Here is a 15,096-nt window from a genome sequence, read left to right on the forward strand (position 1 = left end):
GGGTGGAGAAGAGGTCCAAGACCTTTTAAAATTATCAAAATGTGTGTATTGGTGTCCAAGCATATCTAAGTACACCGATACCAATATAATACACCCAATACAGGATGTACGGTATCAATATTTTAATCCTTGTCTTAACTAAACTAATTCAGCCCACCTATAGGTTTGGGCCTAGAAGACTAGCTTGGAAAGAAAGACTTTATAAACTGTGACTGGGAGTAGTTTAATAACCTGCTCCCAATCCAGCAAATTTTAAGGATCCAACACTATGTCTTTTGGCCTAACAGTGCTATGCACTCAGCTACGTGGATGGTTTGGTTATTCAAATTAGTTATCTAGTCCCAATTAAGCACAATTAATTGGAAGATCCTGGAAATTATGTGCTATTTTGGTTACCCAACTTTTGACTGATCTTGATGTTAAATGTTCTCTTGTTTTGAATAAGAACTTAACTTGCAATTTAGTTGTTGTTTACTTCTCCAGGTTGCTTGCTCATCTATGCAAAGCAATGAAATTCTTCTATATGATATAGGTTACATCTCTTCTGAACCAATTGAGGTAAGTCTCTCATTATTTTGGGTGTTTGTATCATGGTATTGTTGTACCTTAACAAATTAGATGAAGCAATTTAATATCTATGTTTGGAACTAGGTAGAACTCTCAAAAAGCCTTCTAGAAGTAGACTTTTTGAACCTCAAGTTTGACCTGAATTTTGAAAATAAAACAACTTCTAAAACTAACGTCTACCAAAATAAATAATAAAAACAACAGCTCCATACTTAAAAAACTCAAAAAATATAAAATCCCATGACAAATCCATTTTCTATTTCATGAATCTTCCATAACTCGCTCAATTATTGTTCAAACTCATAGTCTTGGTCTCGTTGCAATTTTATCTCTATTTTCTGCTTGAGGACTAAAATTAAAAAAATGAGGAATAACTTTGAGTATCATCTCTTTTATGGTCCACATCAATATAACTGAATAGTACAAACATCGATCAGTTTACAGTTTGCTGAAAACATAACAAGTCAGTGGTTTAGCTTTAGAAGAACCTATTTTCGCTAGAAATTAATCCACCAGTAGGAAAGCCAACATGTTTATTAGTTTGATGTCTACTTATAATAACATTTTGGTCCAACCCATTACATATTAACTATGAGGTTATTTGGAGTTGCATCTAACAAAAAGGTAAAGAAAATTAAGAAAGTTTGTAAGAGAAGTAAAGGGGGTCATTTGCATGCCTCTGAAGATTGTAGTTTGTCAATTGCTAGGGATTTTGGTGCTTTTGTTGTTAGATTAAGATTGTAGTTTGCTGTTGGTTTTCTTGGGTTGATTTTCTGTTTGGGGTGTTTTTGGGCAAAGGGCTGTTTTTCTTTGTTCTTTCAGGTAAGTTCTGGTCACCTTTCTTGTATTCTCTTTTCTTTTAGGGTAAAAGAATTGAACCTCCCCTGAGGTTTCTCATAAATATTTATTCCTGTCCTCTGGTTTCTGACAATACTTAAACCTCCCCTGTCACGTTATATTTGACAGAAATCAATGAAAAGATCTTTCTACCCTTCTGCCATATTTAGATTTTTAAGAAAACCACCAATGTATAACCTGAGGAAAGAAAGAGATGGGATGGTTCTATCCACAAATGAGGTGGAAGATGGGTTTTTGAGTACAGCCAAAAGGTGAAAAAATAGGTGAAACTTGATGGATTCTAAGGAAAGAAAAACCATCAGATAGAAAGCGATGGAAATGTGAGATGGAGCAATCTCTGCACTAAATGAGGGCGGGTTGTACCGTATTGCATTGGTGTTAAGTCTTGGCTGCAAGCATATGAATGAAGGTGGTTGAGAGTTGAGACATAGTTAAAATATATTTGTGAAGGTGCTGCCAAAACATGTCCCTTATTTGCTTTGTCTTTCCAAAAACCTGTGATGGAAAATGAAATCAAGAGCCCTGCAAAGTTTTCAGTGAAGTTGAGTTTGTTGCAGAATAAATGCAAATTGGGCAAGAGAGATGGAGAAGACCAATAAAAATGCAAGATGGCAAGGGGCCAGTTTTCTTTCATTCTCTCCACCTACCTCCTACTCTGCTTCTTTCTTGCCTCAATTATGAATTTTTTCTTTTTTCATCTTTGTCTTCTCTCACCATGCATTCACAACTGAAAAGAAGCAAATAATAATGGAAACTAATAGCTTCCTCTGCATTTTTTTTTCTATTTTGGTGTTTAAGACGGAGGCATCAAGGAAGCTAACCTTTTTTTTCCTTGAATCTGTATCCAAGTGATGAAGCTCGAGTTTTCTTTTCAATGAGATCTGGTTTATGGTGATTAATTAGCTAATGAACACTGATTGGAATTTTTGTTTTTGTTTTTTCCCCTCTTTTGATAAAAGGGGCGCATCCATTCTACATTGACTTTTATTTTTCTTCTTTCTGATTTTTATTTTGTGCAGCTTCCTTCTACCATTTCTATCTGTTATATATGGTCTTATTTTCAGCAAGTCATTAAACACGACGAACTAAGGGGTAAATTTGGGTAATTGGGTTTCTCAAATATTTCACCCAATGTGTAAATGGGTTTACAAGAAACATCAAGGGAGGTCTTAGTCCATTTTGAAAAGAGAGGGGAGGTTTCGTGATTTACAAGAAACATCAAGGGAGGTTTATGTCTTTCACCCTTTCTTATAATGAAAATTTTATTTTATTACCAAAAACAAATATTAAATAGGTGGTTTTTTGTTAATTCCTGGCTGTTCATAAATTATAATTTCCATAAATTTAGAAGTGGTACAAAATGTATAGCAACAAGTCCTAATATATATTTTTTATTATAGGTTATATATCAAACTTCTGCTTCTAATAATTTTTAAATTGTGCAAAGAAAATTCAATTCTTTTGTTGTTGATTTTGCTTGTCAATGATTTGTGCAGACGATTATCTTGATCTTTTCTTGGAGAACTAACAACTTCTTTCCACCTGTACTTTGGATAGTCTTTGGCTCCTATGCATATTAGTAACAAAGCTTTGTGGTCCATCAACCAATATTGACTGAAAAAAAAGAAATTTCATGATCCTAATAATATAGCCACTTAAAGTAGGATGTGAGAAACATGTCATCTTGATCTTGTTAGTTCACACATCTAGTGCAGTTGGCTAAGTCAATACAAAATCACCATGCAATATGTCTTGAAGCATGATCATAAATATTTGTTATGTAAGACTAATTCCCAATGCTTGTTTTGATTCCTTCTATCAATAGGTGTTAAGAAGGAGGCCTACCATCACTGTGCATGGATGTGAAGTTCGCAAAGGTTTATCTGATATTGCTTTTATTTCGACTGACAAGTCAAGGTTGGTATGTTTTGGTTCAAATATGATTACTTGCGCAAGAATTACTTGTTATCTCATTGGATCAAGTAGGTTTATTGTCCTTTATGTGATGGCATGATCATCATATTTTCCCGACTTTTTTTCAAATTCATTTCTTTCTTGGCAAGGCATGGTCCTAGCAAGGAGAACAGCCACTTAGTTTTACTAGGGTATTTAATGGAATTTCATAGAATAGCTAGCAATTTTTGGAGTAATCACATGTAGACCTGTTCATGAGCTGGGCTTGGGCTTGGCTTTTTGTCAAAATTCTAATGAGCCCAGCCTGAAGCCCAAGCCTGACACTGTAAAATCAAGCCCAAAGCCGGGCCCATGAACAGGTCTAGTCACAAGGAAATCTCTGAAGATAAGAAGTCAATATTATGTTGTTAATTGTGCTAATGCTGATTGCTTTCACTGCCAAAAGTTATACTTGTGTAAAAAGGGCAACCCAGTGCATGAGGCTCCCGCCAATGCAGGGTCTGGGGAGGGAAAGATGTATGCAGCCTTACCCCTGCATATACACAGAAAGGCTTTTTCCAATATTTGAACCCTGGTTACCCAGATCTAATGGAGCAACCCAACCATTGCGACAAGGCCCACCCTCCCAAAGTTATACTTGTGTAATTTGTCTGAATGCTGACTGAATTTTCTTTGGTCGTCTGTTTGTTTCTTTTCCCTGGAATGTTGATTTTGTGCTTTTCATATTAGTTGATTGTGCTAACTGGTCTTACGTTCACTATCTTTTGTATAGGTTGCTTGCCTCTGATGTATATGGTGTTGTCAATATATGGGACCGACGGATAAGTAATCTCCCATGTCTTGAGCTTATGGCTAACAACCATGATACTCTAAATAGCATCAAGTTAAATGTGGAAAATCAGGTTTATATTGAAATCAAGAACTCTACGTTACATTGAATTGATAAGTCTGCCATATGCATTTTCATGCAAATAAGATACATCCTACATCATCTCTTTGATATATCACTTCAGATTTTTTTTTCAGTTTAGTCCTTTGCGTTGTTGGAATAATTTTCTGGTTGACATAGAAATTCCAGAATAAGCTTGTAAGGTCCAAACATGAAAGAACTCTCTTTTGTGAACATGCCAAACCTTGTCATCTTCTTTCTTCTGGTATTGAAACATTAATTATTTTAATATATTAAGATGCAATTGGGTGGCTTTAAACAGAACGGAATGGTGAAACAGAATTCATGTAGCTGACCCCATGTAGTTGGGATAAGGCTTGGATGATGATGGTGATTAAGATGCAATTAGAAAAATAACTGGCTTTAATGTTTTGCATTCTGCATATGATATACTTGTGTAGGACTTAATGTGCTGCACACTGAATCATCTGCATTATTATTATTAAAGGAGAAAAAGCCACCCTCAGCATAACCATAGCAGGTGGACAAACTTACAACAGACCCTCTACACAGGCCAAAAAAAGAGTACAACAAGAAGAACCCAAAGAACAGAACAGAAAAACAGAAAAAAAAAAAACCCTTCTTGTAAGTTACATCCCAGGCCTGGGCAACCCCAATCCAGAAAATCCTTTCCTACCCCCACCTTGCCAAAGAATCAGCTAACATATTTACACTCCTGGGTACCCAGGTGAGTGAGATGTTCAAACTGGCACCCAAGTAATGGGCAAGGTTCAAAGTATCAACACGATACACCCAATATGGGCACATCGTATCATATCTTTGGGAGTTGATACACCTATTTACAGGTGTTTTCACAAACTGTTTTTTTATTACATAATATATATATATAAAAAAAACTGAAATTTGAAAAAAAAAAGGTTAAAGTATTGATACACCTCTGCCAATACACAGAGGTACACTGATACTTTGAACCATGGGATAGAGCTAATCTCACCAACAGCCTAAATTGCCAAGGTATTTGTTCTTGAGAATTCATCCATAAAATGACAGCTGGCAGTCCCCCTCAACGACTATGTTCATTAACCCCTGCTGAACGATCAGTTTAAGGCCTTGAATTAAAGCTACCAATTCTTTCCTTGGGGAGATTCCAAAACCAGCTGGTCCTGAGTAACTAAGAATTACATTGCCACCAGAGTCCCTAACCACTCCTCCCACTCCAGAATTCACAGGATTTCCAAGACAGCACACGTCAAAGTTTAGTTTATAGCTTCCTTCTCCAGGTCAACTCCATTCCACTACCCTTTGTTGTACCCTGTTATTAAAACCCACAATAATGTTCCAACCTCTTAGCAGGTCGTCAGACTTAACCCATTGAATTCTTTGCTGATCTGAGCCCAATGTGCAACCCTTACAGTTGTAAATTCAATCAACTTCTTCACTTCTTTGTGTTTTTCTTCAAAAATTCTGTCATTCCGTTCACACCACAAATCCTACAACGCAACCCCTCTTACACACTGCCATAAAATTCTTCCTTCGAGTAGAGATCTCATTATATGTGGTTTAAAAAGGTCCACCACATCAGAGGGTGCGGTCCACACTTCTCCCACCAAAGAGATAAAAAGTTGCCAAACCCAAGAAGCATAGGGGCACAGCAAAAAGAGATGGTTGGTACTCTCCCCATTCTTCCAGCACAGAACATAAACATGGGGAGAAAGAGACCAATTTTTACACTTCCTTTGGAGTCTATCACAGGTGTTCAAGATTTTCTTAGCAGGGGGAATTGTGCTGGATGCCTGGACCACATTTCTTAGCAGGGAAAAGACAGGTTTTTGTCTTGGTTAAGGACCCTAAAAAAGGAAGAACAAGTGAAATTGTGTTTAACAGACGGAATCCAAACCCTCTGATCAACACCCAAAGGAGTTAGGACAATGTCTTGAAGTAAACATATATTCACTTTTGACCTGGAAACTAATGAGTAGGGCTGTTCACGGGTCAGTTCAGTTCGGTTACACAGTATTTTGGAAACCGAACCAAACATCTCAAGTTGGCTATTATGCCAACTGAAGCCGACTGAAAAGTAGCACAAACTGACCTATAATAATTCTGTCGGATTTTCAGTTTGGTTGGTTTAAACTGAACCGAGATCTCTTGGATTCCAAAAGGTGGAGGTCTGGTCAGAGTTCAGACTCCAATTTTATGATTCAGGTTGTCTCTGGTAAGTGTTCTCCCCCTTGGAAATTGTGGTACTGGCAGACTTGTTTTCAACAGCTGACTAAAGGGCTGGAGATCCATTGCTCTCATACCTATCATGAAGGAAATCGAGTAGCTGACAGTCTTGGTAACCTTGCCTGTAACACGGCGGCCCACACTTTCTTTGACCATTTTGATAATCTGCCTCCTAGCATCCGGTGTCTGCTTTTTGATGATGGTTCTGGTATTCTGTACATTTGCGTGTAGCCATTTTTATTTTCTCCTCTTTCAGACACCTTTGTTTACTACGAGTTGAAGGGGATTTGTATAGCTTTTCAGAGGGGTAAGGTATTTATGTCCCCTCCTCCTAGGTTTTTTCTTGAAAATTAATAAAATATACGGTGGCCACCCCTCCACTGCGAATGTTTGGGGTTAAAAAAAAAGATATGTTGGATCTTTTTTTTTGTATTTTTTTGCAGTCTCTTGCAGCTTGCTTCGGGTTCCGTGTGAAATGATGTAGAAATTTTAAAAGAAAGAAGACAAATCATTATGGATCGTAAGTTTTATGACAATTGTTTAGACAAGTAAAATAAATTCATTTGATCATTTGAATATTTTATTCAAATATCAAAATACAAAGTAATGAAAAAAGTGACAGAATTAAATAATGGATAGGGGTTATATGCATTTGCCTAGAAATGGTATAGGCCTAGGGGGTAGGGGCTAGGATTTCAGACCTACTTGTATAAAACAAAATGGTAGGTCATGTCACTGTCTTGAGATATGTTAGAAAAAGTGGTTTAGAATTTTTACTTTTATGGGAAATGAGGAAAGTGGGACATATGAGAGAGAAAGAGAGAGCTGACTTGATTTTAACAGCTATAACATATCCCACTATATATAACGATTCGGGTCAGTTTTACTCGGTTTATAAACTCATAAACTGCAACCCAAACCAATCAGTCAGTTCATCTATATCTTTAAACTGAGACCAACCGGAAATTTAAGAAAACCGGCCAACTCGGATCGAGTTGGGTTGGTTTGACCCAACTCATGAACAACCCTACTAATGAGATGATATTGGTGATATTAGATGATTCCCTTAATCATCTGCATTATATTAAACTCATTCACTTTTGACATGGAAAAATAAGCAAATGATGATGTGATGATGGAATGGTGATCCCACATATAAGGTTGTGACCATCCGTAGATGGTTACCAAAATAAATTAATGAATCAAAACTCTCTTAATATTAAACAGCCTTGGCTTTCAAAAAAAAAATGTATACAGCCTTGCCTCAACCATACTAGTATAGTTCCAATTAAGTATCTAATTCTTTTAGAGTGGAATCAGGGGTTTTCTAATGCATTTCGTGAAACTTGATATTTGAAGAATGAACTCCGTCAAATAATTACTTGAAGAACTGAAGGATATATTTGAAGAATGAACTCCTCTTATGAAGGGGGATGGATAAAAGTTGGGTTGGGCTTGGATGAGTATGTCATGTCTCAACTAATTTAATTGACTACATCTTTCTGTAATAACTAATTAACTACACCTTAAATGGTTGAATGATTATGCAATAAAAGGAAATTCTAGATTTTAGGTTCATTAACTTAATTTAAGTCTTTCATTCAATTTTAAGACAAAAGATAACCTAATAAATAATTAAATACATCCTTCAGTTCATCATCATCATCATCCATGCCTTATCCCAACTATATATCCTTCAGTTCTTCTGAACTAATTTCATTATTTTGTTGCTTGTCTGACTCTGTGAGCATGATTCTCATTTTTTCATTAGTGTTCTTATGATTGAATATCTTCTACTCCTAGTCCTCAATCTATGATATACTTGTTTATTTGGTATTTGGGAATGTTCAGAGCAGAATATTAGGAGATCATTCCTTAAATTTGGAGGATACAAAATGATCACAATGATGTAACCATTTTTGTAAACTCCCTGAGCTTTTCAAAGAACCTTATTTCTTTGCTTTCTTATAGGTTGTCTTTGGTGCTGGTAAACATGGGATCATCTATGCTTGGGATCTTCGTGGAGGAAGAACGCCTGTTGCTTTTCAAAGTAACAAAGAGGTAAAAAGGGTTAAACATACAATTTTCTATAAAATTTGAATTTCTATTTTATTTGCCTTTCATGTACCATTTTGTTTTGGCAATCCAAAGATGGAATTAATTGTATATAGGGCAGATATGTTTTATGGATAATTAAGCCAAATCTGAAGTTGTGGAATGAGACTGAATTGTTCTAATTTCCAACATTTGATATGTTTTACATAAATAGAAAAACATAGGCATGAATTCACTCTTATTTAAAGGAAAATAAAAGGAGAAACTCTAGATGTTGTAAAATCACATTGCATCTTCTCTCTTGGAGATGGACATGACATGTGTAAACTCAACTGAACCAAAAATAGCCTGATCCTTACTACACGAGATTAGCTATGCAAATCCTACTTAGGCATTCATCCTAGTAGGGTCCATATCATCAGTCAAATTGTGAGTCCTCAAAATTTTTCCTTATATACCAACCCATATCCTTTTTGGTCCTTCCTCTAGCTCTTCTAGAACTTTCAACTTACATCTAATTGCTCCTCACTGGTGTAACTGGTTGTCTTCCCTGCACATGGTCCACAAATCTTAGTCGATTGTGTGGGTGTGTGCTGGGTGTTTCAGATATTCTGTTTTAGTATGGTAACATTTTTGGGGAATGGCTGAGTTATAGGTAGGAGAAGACTAATAACTGGAAGAAGAGAGTTTTGGCGAGACACCTTCCTGAGAGTCAAACCCTTTTTTCTCAAGTTGAAGTGGGTATATATAAATAATCAGGGTTGGAGACATGTAAATATGACAAAGAAGTTTGTTATTACAGGTTCCCTTCTCTGTAACCTCAAGGGGTCCTCTCTCTATAGTCAAGTCATCTTGCATAGAATAGAGGACTAAATAATATTAGATCAAAAGAAGCCCCATACCCAATGGTTTTCTTAACCCGCTAACCAAAACTTAATGTCCTTATATGTGGATCCCTAATGTAGACCACCCAAACAGTGATTTTTTGCACAATCTCATTTATGGAACCTCTTACTAGTCTATATTTGTAAAGAATTTTATGGTTTTTCTCCTATCTATCCTACATCATGCAAATATGCAGAACTCAGTTGATCCGAATTGACCCTACCATTGCTAGAAACCAAAAGATACATAGATGCACATCCACCACCACACACACAGTATGGAAGATTCTCAGACCTCTATTTGAATGACTTGTTTTTTATGCTAAAAGAGTAGAGATGAAAAAAAAAACATGTCCCATGGGGTCAATATATGACAAATTGGCATTTTAAAAAGTGACTTGGCAATTTAGGAAAGTATAGGTAATAGCTTTTCCTATCCATATACAATATAAACAGTTCCTCTTGTTAATATATGTTTACCTTTTCCACTTACCAAAAATAAATAAATTTTATATTTTTAGGAGCATTGCTACATGACTTCAGAACATGTCCAATGGTCATGCTGTCAGATTTTTCTTTGTGATATTCATACACCACTGGTAATTTGAATCTAGTATAAGTGGCCGTTAGATAACAACTGAAGTGACTGAACTGAATGGATTATTGTTTGTTTTTCAGTGAACAAATTATTTAGGAAGTTGTGATATCCTTAATAGCTGAATCTGAAGTTGGACTGATTACTATATACTTGATTATTTTATTGTTTAATTATTTTATCTACTAAGTCAAAACAATAAGTCATTCAGTTCAGCCATTACCAAATAGCCCCTGAGCGTACAATCTATTCATCATATTTGTTGTTTGATTTTTCCTTTCTCAGGCACGTCACCCTCCATTAACATCTTTAAAGATATCGATGATGTTAGAGAAGATTAAGTCTTTGAAGGTACTGGTTTTCATAATTTCGGTTATTTGTTTTTTTATTTGTTATGGTTTATTGTACATCCCAAGTTCCTGTTCAGCACCCATTCTGGTTATTCTTTTTTTTTTTTTTTTTGTGTTATTCTGTTTTAAAATACTTCACTTTTGTACTATATTTAAGTATCTATAGTGTATTTCTGGCATACCATTCTATTCATTGTAAGTGAAAAGGTATGATCTAAGCTGGACACCCCTTATAGAACCAACCCTCTTTGGCCTATATAATGTGTCTCATAAGTTCTTCCTTTCTGAAAATTTAAGGAGAGAAGACAAAACCCTTTTTTCTTCTGTATGGTCAAGCAGTGTAAGCAAGCGAGACCTGGCATCCCCCCACCCCAAAAAAGAAAAAAGAAAAAAGAAAAAAGAAAAGAAAAGAAAAGAAAAGAAAGAAAGAGAGAAAGAAAGAAAGAGAGAGGTAACTTCCTCTACTGTTCCCATGAAAACCAAACCTGGGCTTCCAGGCTGAGCCCACTCAGGGAAGATTCAACAGTGTTTGTATTTCAAACAGTTTGGTCCATCCCTTCAATATGAGATATTGTTGCATGGACTAAAAGGAGCGATGCAATTTTAGCAATATATTGTTTTCAGCAAAGAAATTTCATGTATTTGTGCAAAGGTTTTACATGCTATTTTTCCCATATAAAATTATTGCATTGTTTGCATTGCTGAAAACGATGGGACGCTTTTATGTCATGTGAGTTGGAAACTCTTATTTAAACTCATTAAAATTAGAGTTGATCCTTGAAATAGCCTATACTTTTATGTCTTTCAGGAACAATCAAATATTTTCTCCAAGGAAATACACTCAATTGACATTGACCCATCCTGTCCATATCAATTGGCATTCCATCTTGATAACGGTTGGTAGGTTTTGAAAATAGTTTCAATTTTGTATAATGTTTTCTTATTCCCTTTACTATTTTGTATCATGTTAATTCATGTCAAGTGTTGTATGCTACTGATTCTGTTCTGTATAACATATGCATGGCTTTTTTATATCTTCTCTGTAACAATTAATGCTTTCCCAGTTCACTAGCATATGCAAACTCATTGAGGAAAAGAAAGGGAATTGTGGATACCAAATACCAAAATGCACGTTGATTTTATTAATGACCTAAAGTAATGAAAGGGAAAAGGTATCATAATGGCCTTGAAGAAGTAAAGTATAATGTGAGAAAAATGGGTATGGTTTTAAATAGTTTATTTAACCTCTAACTCTCACAAGTGGTGGATACAAATAGTTTTCAAGTGACACATGTGCATTGCCCACCCCCTGCTTGGTTGTAAGTGAAATCGAGCAACTTTTCACATGAATTGACAGTTTAACTGCAATATATTGTCCGTTCTCTAAAACTAACTGGTTACTTTTATGACTTTGTGGGGGCTAGGGATGGATCAGAGACATCAATCAATTGCTCATACTTGAGAAAACCATCATGGATACCAACATGTTCGGTAGGAGTTTTCAATATGCGATTTATCTTGTTGATATCATGGTTCTTCCAGCTAGTTATGTCTATATCTGTATGTGATTTCTTTTTTTTTTTTTTTTTGCATAATATAAAAGAATTTGATATTTAAGGGAGTAGTGTATACCTACCCTGAAAGAAAGAGCCTTATATGATCTTTCTTTCCTCTTCAAACATTGTATTCAACACCTCATGTCCAAGGTTCAAAGTATCAATACACCCAATATGCACGAACATGCATATCGGGCGTTTCAACACTATCAAACATTATGCTTTTTTATTTTCCTTTGATATTTTAACAGGGGCTGTTTTAGCAGTAACATTTAAAAACACAAATTTCTTGAAAAGCCTTGAAAAATGGTGTTTCGGTGAGCCCTTGATATGGGTGTATCATATCAAAATTTTGAATCCTGCTCATGCCACCTACCCTTAAAAGAAAGAAAAATGGACAAGATAGATGGAAAGGATGCTAGTCTTGCTAGATAGTTTCAGGAAAAGTAGTAGCTATTGTCAATGTGTTTCATCTGCTTGTAAATTATTAATTCAATTTCACTCTTTGAGCATTTAAGTTGAGGACATTAAATATTGTTTCAAGGAAATGGCTAATCATTCTCATGTGTTTCGTCTGCTTATGATCTTTTGTTACTTGCACCAACAAGGGAAGCACACAATACTAATGTAGCAACAACAAATGAACAGTAAACTAATTCCCACTGGTTCTCCAAATGAAAATAAATGGAATTAAACCAAATTCAACCCCATTTTTCAACTTAATTTAGATAGTAAGCACTCAAATTGACTGCTCCTGATCTTCCAAATCATACACCAAAAAGGTATTATGTGGAGAAATTAGAATTGTAATGATTTATCTGGTGGGGTAATAGCATAGGGCAAGTCAAACTTTGCATGCCTTATGTTTGCTGTTGAGTAGCTATTTGAGAACTTCTCATTGGCAATACCATGAACTAGTGAACTCAAATAATTCTTGGTCAACCTGGGTCATAATCATGAGCTCCTGCTTCACCTGCATCATTTCAACTTTTTACACCTATAAAACAGATGACATTTGAACAAAAAAGAGCACACAATTGGATGTTGTTCTAGTAGGGAAAGTTTCTGGTATTGAGAAGTTTATTTCTCTTTTAAAAGAGATTAGCCTATTGGATGTATTTTCTGATGCAGATCTATGCAGTTGGGGCGTCCTCAAATAATGGTATTCATCTTTTAGACTTCTATCCTGGCCCATCGTCCACTTGCCATGTGGACTTCAAGTAAGAAAAGCAAGATTTTTAATATATATATATATATATATATATATATATATATATATATATATATATATATATATATATATTTGGATCAATGCCCTTGTTATGTTGGTTAATGTCATCTTTTGCACATGGCTAATTCTCATAGTTCTGGATAATTGTTTGCTGATTTTCTCTGTTTCTCTTAGTGAGGATATAGGTAGTGTTTCTGAGGGTAAAAGACGGAGCATGCAAAACAGATTTGTTCCCTTGTCAGAAGGTGTTACTGTTTGTGCTGCTCACCCCCTGAATGGTACCATCATAGCTGGAACTAAGGTAAGCATTTTTACAAGGATTATTTTTTTTATTATTTAACAAGGAGAAAAAAATGATTTTCTTTCTTTTTCTATCTCCTGCTTAAAAAAGAATAGGTCTATGCATAGCTGTGGCCCACGTAAGGGTGTCAATGGACCAGTTTTGGATTGGACCCTGTCCAGTCCAAAATCAATTTGGACGGATTGGACGGACCAACAAGACATTGGATTGGACCAATCCGGTCCAAAATATTAGATTGGATTGGACCTGGTTCGTCCGTAACAAATTTATATTGGATTGGGTTGGATTAAGCCAATATCTGGTCCATTGATATAAGATAAGAATATATGTGTCAATGGACCAGGTTTGGGTTGAAACCAATCTAAATCAAAAATGAATTTGAACAGATTGAACGGTCCAGACATTGATGGACCAGTCCAAATTGGTCCAAAACATTTATTGGATTGGATTGGATTGGACCTGGTCCATTTATAATGGACTCACATTGGAGTGGATCGGATTGGACCAAATCCAGTCCAATTGACAACCCTAGGCCCTTGGACTTGCTTCATTTCCCTCCTTTCCCTCTGGTTTTGTCTCATATGGTCTCACATTATTAATTTATTCATACTTTTATATTGTTTCTACTATTTTCTAGGTTCTTAAAATACATGGTAACCTCCTTGTATAAAGCTTTTTGATTGTTTTGGCTTCATTTGCTTTAGCATTTAGTAAACGCTGTGGGCGTTTTTTCAATAAACGCTGCCACATAGGTGCCACTTCAGCATTTAGTTCATTATGCTGATCCGTACGCATAGAGACTCACAAAAGCTGGCCTTGATTTATGTGCATGTCTACCGTTTGGGGAAGCTTCATTTTAATGCTTCCCCCAACGGTTAGGCATTTATTCACTGTTATGTTGATGTGGTGCCTAATGGCGCATAATTGTCATAATCGGTTGACATTATTAATTTTCTCGGTTTTGCAAACAAATCAAGTACAAACGTTTAGTGAAAAAAACACCCATGGTTCCGAACACACGCATAATGGGGGCCTACACACTCCCCATTGGAAGCCTTGTTTTTCACTTCTTTTACATCAAAAGTGGGCAATCTTCATGCAACATTTTCCAAGTTCATTGGCTTTATATTTATACCTCAAGGATTGTACTAAAGTAGACCTAAATCATTAAGCTGATTCATTCTAAAATAAGTTTCACTCTGATCACATTTTGATTTCAGCAATCTTCTTTACTGGTGATATCCCAAAAGCGCCAGTCCTGTTGTAATGGAGATTACAATCGAATGGACGACAATGACTATTAGGATCTCCGACATGAGTTTAATATCTCATAAATTCAAGTTGCACTCAACTGCTAATATTCAGTTTCACATGGAAGGCTCTTACAAATTACAATGCTCGGTACTGTTACCTACTATTGCAGCCAGAGATGCTGGTGATGACTACAACACGGGAAATACTACTAGTCCAGAGACAGCTTGTTAACACATTGTTCATTGTACATAGGTAAACTGGACTAGAAAGCAAACCGAAAAGGAGTCAGTTCAGTTTGATCTTGTTTCATTAATGTTCAATCCATAATGAATTGATGTTATTGCTTTTAAAGATTGAGCAGAATAAAGGAAAACAAAAAAGGTTAAGGTTGAAGG

The 15,096-nt window shown here is 35.7% G+C and overlaps 1 protein-coding gene across 1 annotated transcript in view; it reads left to right on the plus strand.

The window, feature by feature from the left end:
• LOC148844732 (Transducin/WD40 repeat-like superfamily protein) overlaps nucleotides 1–15,096 on the plus strand; it is a 34,199-nt gene extending 19,103 nt beyond the window's left edge. The window contains exons 8-18 of the mRNA XM_088953665.1: nucleotides 484–558; nucleotides 3,251–3,342; nucleotides 4,112–4,241; nucleotides 8,447–8,536; nucleotides 10,295–10,360; nucleotides 11,168–11,260; nucleotides 11,614–11,678; nucleotides 11,784–11,850; nucleotides 13,047–13,135; nucleotides 13,321–13,447; nucleotides 14,668–15,096. Coding sequence (XP_088809791.1) covers nucleotides 484–558; nucleotides 3,251–3,342; nucleotides 4,112–4,241; nucleotides 8,447–8,536; nucleotides 10,295–10,360; nucleotides 11,168–11,260; nucleotides 11,614–11,678; nucleotides 11,784–11,850; nucleotides 13,047–13,135; nucleotides 13,321–13,447; nucleotides 14,668–14,751 — 978 coding nt within the window. The 3' untranslated portion in view covers nucleotides 14,752–15,096. The remainder of the gene's footprint in view (nucleotides 1–483; nucleotides 559–3,250; nucleotides 3,343–4,111; nucleotides 4,242–8,446; nucleotides 8,537–10,294; nucleotides 10,361–11,167; nucleotides 11,261–11,613; nucleotides 11,679–11,783; nucleotides 11,851–13,046; nucleotides 13,136–13,320; nucleotides 13,448–14,667) is intronic.

The sequence above is a fragment of the Nelumbo lutea genome, chromosome 7, assembly GCF_056320005.1.
Source record: "Nelumbo lutea isolate HS-2025 chromosome 7, American lotus-T2T, whole genome shotgun sequence".
Classification (NCBI taxonomy): Eukaryota; Viridiplantae; Streptophyta; class Magnoliopsida; order Proteales; family Nelumbonaceae; genus Nelumbo; species Nelumbo lutea.